General features: G+C 26.8%; 1 protein-coding gene across 3 annotated transcripts in view; it reads right to left on the bottom strand.

Annotated features, from left to right (window-relative positions):
• Nucleotides 1-3,370: 3,370 nt before the first annotated feature.
• The window catches only part of LOC135922505 (collagen alpha-1(I) chain-like), a 43,856-nt gene continuing 37,258 nt past the window's right edge, over nt 3,371-9,968 (bottom strand). For all 3 annotated transcript variants that reach the window (XM_065456866.1, XM_065456868.1, XM_065456867.1), the window contains 6 exons: nt 9,647-9,809; nt 6,710-6,822; nt 5,427-5,498; nt 4,631-4,739; nt 3,855-3,997; nt 3,371-3,686 (listed from right to left, as the gene is read on the bottom strand). In XM_065456866.1, the coding sequence (XP_065312938.1) occupies nt 3,438-3,686; nt 3,855-3,997; nt 4,631-4,739; nt 5,427-5,498; nt 6,710-6,822; nt 9,647-9,809 (849 nt within the window). In that variant the 3' untranslated portion in view covers nt 3,371-3,437. The remainder of the gene's footprint in view (nt 3,687-3,854; nt 3,998-4,630; nt 4,740-5,426; nt 5,499-6,709; nt 6,823-9,646; nt 9,810-9,968) is intronic.

The raw sequence follows: 9,968 nt of genomic DNA, 5'->3' as shown, positions 1-9,968 counted from the left end.
TCTCTCCATGTAACCATTGCAGTCAAGATATTTAAATTGCGTTTGATACCAATCTATATCGATATTTTATGAAAGATTGCTAAGATTTTGATACTATTAACGCGGATTAAACCAGAAACTATTAACATTTTATGAGTCGAAATCACTGCACGTCTTATGTATTTATTTAGCCCCCTTCCCGTTTTGATCCGGTGATTTGTAAATTAGATTTTGCAAATGCTTTTAATAGTCTGAATTAGTTTGTTTAAAAAGCGGGTGTTTACGATTCTGAAATCACATATACATAGAATCACCACATATAAAAAGAGAGAGACATAATAGACAATAAAATAATAAATATCCGCAGCGGAAATGAACAAATCTTGACTATGTTAGTAACTAGTTACATTGCAAATTATTTTTTAATATGCTTATAATACTTTATTTAATATAAATCAAAGAAATTTATATGAATATACAATTTAAACAAAGACAAAGAAATAACTGCACTGAAAAAAATATAACTAATATTTATTTGCTCTAAAAAGATATTGTAATATAATATTTACGCCTAAGAAGAAATAAATAATAATTAATATTTTGTTTTATAAAAATTTGGGCTTAATATTTTTTTACTGGACTTTAACAATAAATTTTTCAGAATTAGTGTGTAATAGACATGCTCGTTTTTTTCGTAACACGTGATTAAGCTCATCGCCAGCTTATGTTAAAGATTCTTCAGAGCTACCCCAGGGTTTCCTCATTTCCATCTAACTGGAATAAATTAAGTTGGATGAAAAATTAAAAATGAGGTGCCCTCTACACTTTTGTGGCAAGCCGCACGTTCTTGTAAGCACAACAGTCCGAAAAACTATTGTTTAAACATTTATAAGCGGAGATAAAAAGAGTTGAGCAAAGAAAAAGCCTATACCCGATAATTGCTTATATATTTAAATACTTTAGAGCAGTGTAAGGGCTGATTTTAATTTCAAATGCCTATAATAAATGTACCAGTTCACGGGCCGGGCCATACTTTAAAAAAAATACCTCCCGGGCCGAATATTTTAAATTGCCATTATTATTTATAAAAATTAAAAATAAATGAAATATATTTAAATATTGTATCGTATAGCAATATATCACATTAATTCACTTATATTTCCTATTTCCATTTTTGCCTATTCTTAGAAAATATTACTAGTAAAATTTTATTTAAATTAATTTTCGATTCTTAGAAAAAATTTTTAATAAAATTTTATTCAACTAATTATTATTTTAGGTGATATTCAATAGAATTAAAATAAACAAAGATACAATCAATATTCTAAATGTACTTTTTAAGGGAAAAATTTATTTTAGATGTATCATTTTATTTCTCCTTTTCTCTGTCCCATATGATTAACGTATGTTGCCAGGGAGAGAACACAAAATGACTAGTACTTATATAAATACTATTTTACAAAAGGAACAAAAAATAAGGGAATTACCATCTACCAGTCAAATCGTAAACGTATTGATTCAAATTTACGCCTTTTATGACAAATTAGGAGATAAAATAATTTGAAAAGTTTTCGATGAAAAACGATCCCTAAAATGCCGAATAGGTATATTTTTCTTTTAAAACCAAGACGGTATAAAAAATGTATACACGCTGGCTGAAATTATTTTTTAAAGAAATCCGGGAGGAAAATTTTTTAAAAAAATCGCACCGGGTAACATAAAACGTGGGCTGGGCTAGTCTAATTTTTTTTAAATCTGGACCGGGCCGTGCAGATGGTATATCTGCAGGTCTCTGATATATATTAACAGAATCACGTGGTTGAGTTTGATCCATTATATAACACCCCCCCCTCCCAAGGACGTAACCACCTAGTTGACTTGAGGAAAAACATGGTTGCTGGATTTGAACCAAGAACTATCGGATTGTGATTCAAGCAATGGACTGATTAGGTCATAAACGCTACTCAAAAACATCAAATTTTTTGTATATAAGGATAAAATTACAACGCTATATAATATTTCAATTAAACACATAAAGAAATCATAACGTTGCTATACATCCTAACCCAAGCTTACCCTAACAACACTAAGAATCAACAACAATTTCAGCCAACCCTCCTTTAGATTTTATCGAACTCATTCAGGCTACTGACAAACATTTAATGTGATATGACTGAAAATTTTAAGAATAAGCATTTTATGAAAGGTCTATGTAGATCGCATTGCGGCATACCTCTATAAACCATATAATCAATCAGGAGCATCGCCGGGAGATGGTCTAGACGCTATGATCGGACAATTGGCAACAATATTGAATTTAAAAACGATTACAATTTATAAAATAAGAATAAGATAAAATATAAACTATATCAAAATAAAAAATATTTTAAAAAAATCAATATGATTATATTAAAAAAGATAAAGTGTGACCTACACATCTCAATTGAAATTCTTTGCCAAAGATAAGGATCACCGAAAATTAAACGCAATTTTTTTCCCGTGTTTGGAAGAAAGCCTTTGTAAAAACTTTTTTTTATTAGCCAAACGATATAAAATATAATGATTTTAAGTATAATGACCATTTGGGTTCATAAGCATGTACTTTTCCTCAAATATTATGGTAACCTATAAAAAAATTTGAATGATCTTTTAGCTCGTTATTTACATCAACTAAACGATAGGCCATTTTTAGTCAATCAAATCATTAAAATCCAGAAACAAAATTCAAGGGCCGGACCGTATTTTAATTTTGTTAAATATACCCGGGGCAGGGCCTGCAGGTCTCTGAAAAACATACCTAAAAAGTACAACTTCTGAAATTAGATTGAATGGTTTAAATCTTTTGAATATTCATAGGCATTTGATTCCAACCAAGAATGAGATAATTGAAAAATTAGCTCAATCCAAACAAAGATTGGATTTTACTGTAAATATATAACAAATTTTATTATCTCCCCTCCCCCCTCCCTCTCTCCAGATTAAATTTCTGCGTACTCGCCTGATTTGGTTATTATACTCAAAATCATTATTATTTTATATCGTTTGGCTAATAAAAAAAGGTTTTTACAAATCGCTTCTCTATTAGTAAACTCAGTTTGGTTTCTATCCATAATTTACATTTTTCTATTTTATATTCTTAAATTTATTTCATTAGAATTCTTCTCTCTTTTCTTATTCCCTTTCCATTATTTAATTTATATTTATTCAAGGTTTTTTTTTCAAATTTCCAAACTCTCTGAATATTCCTTCTGTATTCCATTTTTTTTCCATTTCAAAATTTTTTATAGGAATTAAATATATTTTATTTATATTTTTGTAAACAGATTATAAAAAAATTACAAAAAAATTCTTAAAAAAATATGAAATATAAAAACAAATAAATTTATTCTTTCCATTCTCCTATTAAGGCTTTTCAGCTTATAATTTTCGTTGTTTAATTGTTTTATTTCATCTTTCTTCTAATTGAAGCAGATAGGACCTAATTCGTAACCCCAGGCCATTTGATCTAACCCCACTTTACGCTCATTCTTTTCTTTCATAAAATCGTTTATAAAATCTGTCAGTGGCAAAACCATGGCATTCCAATATTCTATCTTCATTTCATTCTCATCTTTCTTCATTTCATTGTTCTCTTTCATATGTTTTTTTTTATTTCCATTTCTTTTTTCGACAATTTCTATGATAGTACGAGACATGGACATTGAGTCCTGATTTTAGAAATAATAAATTATCTGATTATAATAAATGGAAACAGAAAAAGTAAGTTAAATATTTCTCAATATTTTAATTTATTTTATTTTACATTCTTTCTCCTACCCTTTCTCCTCTTTAGTTCTTATCCATATTTCCTTTCCTTCTATTATCTCATATTTTACTTGACATCCATCGTACAAAACATCTATGAATTCGTTGCTCTCATCAAGTGATTCCTGGCTAGTAGTATTGATCATGGTTTTAATTCCGGATTTGAAAGGAAACACTTTCCCATTAGAATCTTTGAATGCAAGACCAGAACTTCCTAATAATTTAAATAAATAACAAAAAATTAAAATATTAATAAATGGAAAAAATCATAAATTAAAATCGAAGGAAAAAGTTTAAAAATATAAAGATAAAATAATAAAGGGACAAACAATAATTTTTATAAAATTAATATAATTGGGTTTATAAAAATATGATCGGAATTTTAAAAATATTAAATTTTTTTAAAATTTGAACAAATTACGATTTAAACTAAATATTAAAACTAGTTATAATAATAAGACTAAGGTTAGATTAATTATTATTTTTTGCATATCTAAATTAAATATGGTATAAAAACTAATGTCTATAGGGAAAAAATTATGAGATGGTCCAATTTTATTAAAAAATAGAATCAGAAGAATTCAATTTTTATAAAAACATAGAATAAAAATTTTTCAACTACCGGTGTCAAAATTTATTTATGATTATTTCATCCACTAAAAATCGTTAAGGCCGGGACCCGAAAAACCCATATAAATGCCAGTTCAGGCAGAACCGAAATCATATATATTGGTAGGGTTGAATATGATTTTTAAAAGAAAATTATCATTTTAAAAAATTTTAAATTTAATAACATCCGAAAAATAAAAATGGAAGGAATAATTTTTATAATAGAAATAGAATTAACCTGTATTAACGCATGTGAAAACAAATTTTTGACGAACTGAACCACTCAAGAGTCGCAAGAATCTTAATTGAATTTCGGCATTTTCCTTCAAAGTCTTATGGTAGGAAAACTTAAAAATATAATGAAATTAAAAGAATATTATTAAGAATGAAAAAAAATCAAGGTATCCAATATTCTAATTGATAATTTTTTTATATAAATCGTTTTAATTTTCCATTTTTATCTTTTCAGATTACTTCTATTTTGATCTTTTCCCATTTTTATTTCACATTCTAATAAGAAGAGAGCTATAAAAAGGAATGATAAAAATTGAAATGCAGAATTTAGAGAATAAAATGGAAGATATAAAGGAAAAAATAAGGTGTAAGATTATAAGAATGAAAAGAAAAAATGATCGATAAGATAAAAGAAGAATAAAAAGAATATATCATAAAGAAAAAATATTCGATAAACAAAATAAATATTAGAAGGAGGAAGCTTGAGAATTAAATAGGTTACATAAAGAAATGAATAGGTGAAAGATATAAAAAATGGAAGGATAAAATATGAAAAAAAAGAAGAAGCTTAAGAATGAAATTGATATAACTTTGAGAAGGAATAAAAAAATGAAGGAGTGAAGAATATTATTAAAGTTTGAAGAGAAAAATAGAAAAATAAAATGGAAGATATAGAAGAATAAAAAGACTAAGAATAGCTCAAAAAAGAATTTAAGAATGAAATTGTTAAAAGTTGCAAATGGAATGAAAATAAATAAAAATGGAAAATAATAAATTATTGACTGGAATATATATAAAACTTTGATTCCTCCGCTCAAAACACTAAACCATTTCGGATCTTCTTGATTGGCTTTCCAAGGGATATTGGGCATCTTTTATGAGAATATGTTTAGAGGAAAAAACATTTATTGAAAATTTAGAAAAGAAAATTGCAAATATTTTATTTTAACTTCCCTAATTTTTATAATTGGGTATCTTCGCAAATTTATTATTCATAATTTCCACATTTATTCATAATCTTATGTTTTCAAATTTATATGGAAAGATTTTTATTCTTCCTAAATTATTATATTAAATCTTCCTTTTTATTTAGCAATATTCCTTTTTTATATATTCTCAAATTTATAAAAAGGATTCTACCCAAATTTTAATGTTGAAAAATTCCCTATCTTCTTATTTATTTCTAAATTATTAAATTAAATCTCCCCAGATTTCTCTCGAGATAATTCTCAAATTTTATTTACAAATTTTCATATAATAAAAATTTCGGAGGTTTTTTCAATCTGCCCAAAATAAAAATTAACGAATTTAAATCTTGCCAATTATAAAATTTTTTAAAAATTATATCACTCTTCCCGAACTTAGTAATCCCTCAAATTTATGAAAACTTTTAAATTCGAATTAAAGATCGGGGTGGCGCGAATCGGCTCGCGAAGATGTTTAAAAAGGGTTTTTTTTAGCTCGGTCTGTAAAATAATTTTGTACAGGTTGTCCCTGCTTGTAATAACTTTTTACGAAGGAAAAATACACAAATTTGCCTTATTGCTTTAAAATAATTTGTGAACTTTCAGCCCCTACAGTAAAAATATTTTGCATATGTTATCCGGGCCCGCCAAAATTTTCTTTGATTCGGGTCGCCGTGCCTACCTCTATTTCAAATATTTTTTACAATTTTATTTTTGTATCTTACAAAAAAATATACTCCTCATTGAATATTTACCAATATTACATAATTTTCCTAGACATTCCCGTATATTTTCATTAATATTTAATATTACCCAATATTTCTATTTGAATTTTCCCGAAAAATTGTTTATAAGATCTTCCTTTGATTCTTCTCAATGTTATCGAATCCACTCTAATCACTTTCTACTTTTCCCCAAATATTCTTATTTAATCTTTTCCTTCAAAAATTCTCAATTAAATCTTTCTAATTTTGATTTTCCCGAAATTTATTAATTCCCAAATTTGTATCTTTGTGAATTTTTACTGATCTCTCCATTCTTTCCCAATATTAAAATTTGAATCTTTCTCAAATTGTTTCTCAATTTTAGATACCCATTTTTCCCAAAATCATATATACCATTTTAATTTCCTCATCCGGAAAGATGCAAGAATCCCCGCCAGAAGTAGTGTTACAATAAACGAGGATGGAATCAATTCCTGATCCTAGATTGGGATCGATCCAATAAAACCCTGAATAAGGACAATAAATTATGCTAGAAAAAAAAGTAATTAAACAAAAGGGATTTGAGATGCAAATATCTATAATTACTTTTTGTTTTAATAAATATGATAAAGGTAATTTTCTCAATACTTTAAAACATATAAGTGTACTAAAATTTTATCTATGTCAAAAAAGTTATAACATAATGAGTTAATTATAAAAATACATTTTCTAACCATTTTTATATATGATTTTTATCATAATTTTGATCGGATAATTTAGTACTCGGTAAGCTTTTGCTGTACTGTATATTAAACGCACATTTAAATGGTCAAGTATTTAATTGGCATGCCTTTTCTTTCTCCAAAAAGTAATCTCATTATATTGATTTTATCGACGTTACTTTAAAAGAACTGACAAATAAAGAAAAGAAAAACATACGAAATGTTTTTAGTAGTTTATTTAGCAAAATATGTAATGGGGAATCAAATATAAAAATTTTATTGACTCGTTTAATTGGACTATAATTTAAATATTTGTACAAAAAATTAACATAAAAAAATTTAATGGAAAATCAAAAGATGAATCAAAATAAGAATAATTAAAAGAACAGAGAAAATAGAAAAAGATTCTAAGGATTTGAATGAATAATTTAAGAATAAAATGGAATATATGACAAAATATTTAAGCACTGGAGAGACAAAATTAAAAGAATAAAAAGAGTAATTTTAATGGAATGAACTGTATAAGAAATTTTTTTTGAAGGGCGTGATATTCCGAATTTGGGTTATAAAATTTCAAAAGTTAGGGTGTAAAGATTAGAGATCTTTTAAACATTACATTAAGGATGGAGAAGGCTAGTGGCAATTTAAAGAAGCATTTATTTTTGAGAGATAAATAAATTTTGATATAATGAATGAAGGAAATGTAAGAGAACTGCGAGTATCTAATTACAATGTAGGGAGACTGGGGCACGGTGAGCACAGGGGAATGTTAGTCCTAATTATAATTTAACTATTATTTTATAAGACTGGAATTTAGGGTTAGTATATATAATTATGTGATACATGATTAGCTAAAATAGATTTGAAAAATATTTAGTTAATTTTACAGAGAAAAATGTGTTTTAGCATATCAAAAGTAACAAAATGATTGAAAACTATCGTTTAAATTTATAAATAAATTTTAGAAAACTTTAAACCCTATTTTTTAATCCGAAAATTTCTCAAAATCATAAAACATGGATTAACATGATTCTGTATCATATTTGTAAAGTCAGTAAGCTGCTGGGTTATGGTTGGTCAGGGGTACGTAGTTTCTATTATTGCATATTTATTTTTTAATTTGATAGAAAATGAAAATAATTCTAATTGAATATTTTACAATCGAAAATATTAATTTTTATTATAATAAACTATAAATAATATTTTGTTTTTTTATACTAAAATTTTTTAAAATTACTAAATTCATTTTTAATTACTTTTTATTATGATATTAATTTACATTAGAGCCTCTTATTATAACAATAGCAAAAAAATTAAATTTAATATTTAGACCCTCATTTGTTTGGTGGACCAAATTTATATATTGGTAGACCAACTATGGCAACGTTGGGCCAAAAGATTTTAAGATCAAATTATTTAAAAAAAGTATAGTTCTATAAAATATATATTAACTATTTCAAACAGCCAAAATGAGAAGATGTATTTATTCAGATTAGTTAAATAATATTGAATTTAATCAGGTTTGAACGAAAAGTGTCCTAACCCCGGCATCCCCTAATGGAGGAGGCTGCCAAAGAAAAGGCGCAGAGATAGAGAATCAAATGATATACCGATGTGGTGGTAAAATTTTTAGGTGATGAATAAAATTATTTTGGTTATTTAATATGTATTAAGTGGGGAAAAGATGACAGAGAATTGAATAAAATCTTACCTTATCCTAGTTTCTAGTTTTCAAGGGTAAAGATGATATGAAGGAACACGTAAGTTATAGGGGCATTAAATTAATGCCCCAGATAATGAATATGAATTTCGGTGAATGAATCAATATGAGTTTAAAGCAGAGAAACTACCATGGATCTTATATTTGGAATAAAATCCTTATGGGAAAATATTGCTAGAAGTAAACAAACCTCACATGGTGTTCATTGCCTAGAGGAGGTATATGATTGAGTTCCTTTGGACTTAGGACAACAAAGAATTGACGGAAAGGCTAGATAATTTTAATAAAAGGGCGGATAAATTTGATACAAAGGTTAGAAAAAAACTACATACATGGTGTTGAATCTGATGGGTTTTATAAGAGAGAACATCATATATATAGAGAGAGAGGTAGGTTATTGAAATATAGAAAAAATAGATTCTTTCAAATATTTAGGATCATGTAGAGTGAGAACAAATTAAATGGAGATTTATATATAAAATTGCCTGCATGTGGAAAGTGGGAATTTATAGGCGGAATTCTATCAGATAAAGTAATTATTTATGATTTTAAGGACATATTTGTCGGTTATTTGGCCAGAATTTTTGTATGGGATCAAATGTTAAACTGCGAGAAAAGCCGAAGAAAAATTATGTGTTACAAAAATGAGAATAATAAGATTAATATTAAGTAAACCAAAGGAGATCATGCAAGGAACGAAGACACTCAAGAAACTTTGATTACTTCATAATATAAGGTGGAGGGAAATCGGCTAGCTCACTTGGTCATGTAGAAAAGATAGATGAAAAATACATTGGAAAAACGTAGGTGTTCAAATAAAAAAATGAAAGGGAGGTGATTGTTATTTACGGAATCTGAACTTTACAAAATTATATGAAAGTGAAAAAGAAATAGAAATAATAATTAAACCGTTATCCATTTCCGGATTGATGGCCATCAATTCCTTACATGATTGCCCTGGATCGGCTTTAGAGTTACCAGAGGGGGGTGACAAGGCGGCGTTCATTCTTTCAAGTGAACTAAACATATTAGCAGCTAAAGTCACCAATATCGCTTCTTTATCATCCGATTTCTATATAATTTATTAATAACTTTTAAGAAAGAAGTTTTCTATTTAATTATTCATTTCATTCTTTTATTTATTTAATCTTTTTTTTGTTCTTATTGTTTCCAGCAATTTACTAAACCCGTTTTTTTTATTTATTCAATTTTTTAATTCCTTTATATTCTT

Source organism: Gordionus sp. m RMFG-2023, chromosome 1 (genome assembly GCF_954871325.1).
Source record: "Gordionus sp. m RMFG-2023 chromosome 1, tfGorSpeb1-WG-v2, whole genome shotgun sequence".
Lineage (NCBI taxonomy): Eukaryota > Metazoa > Nematomorpha > Gordioida > Chordodea > Parachordodidae > Gordionus > Gordionus sp. m RMFG-2023.
This window is presented reverse-complemented; position numbering and strand designations above follow the sequence as displayed.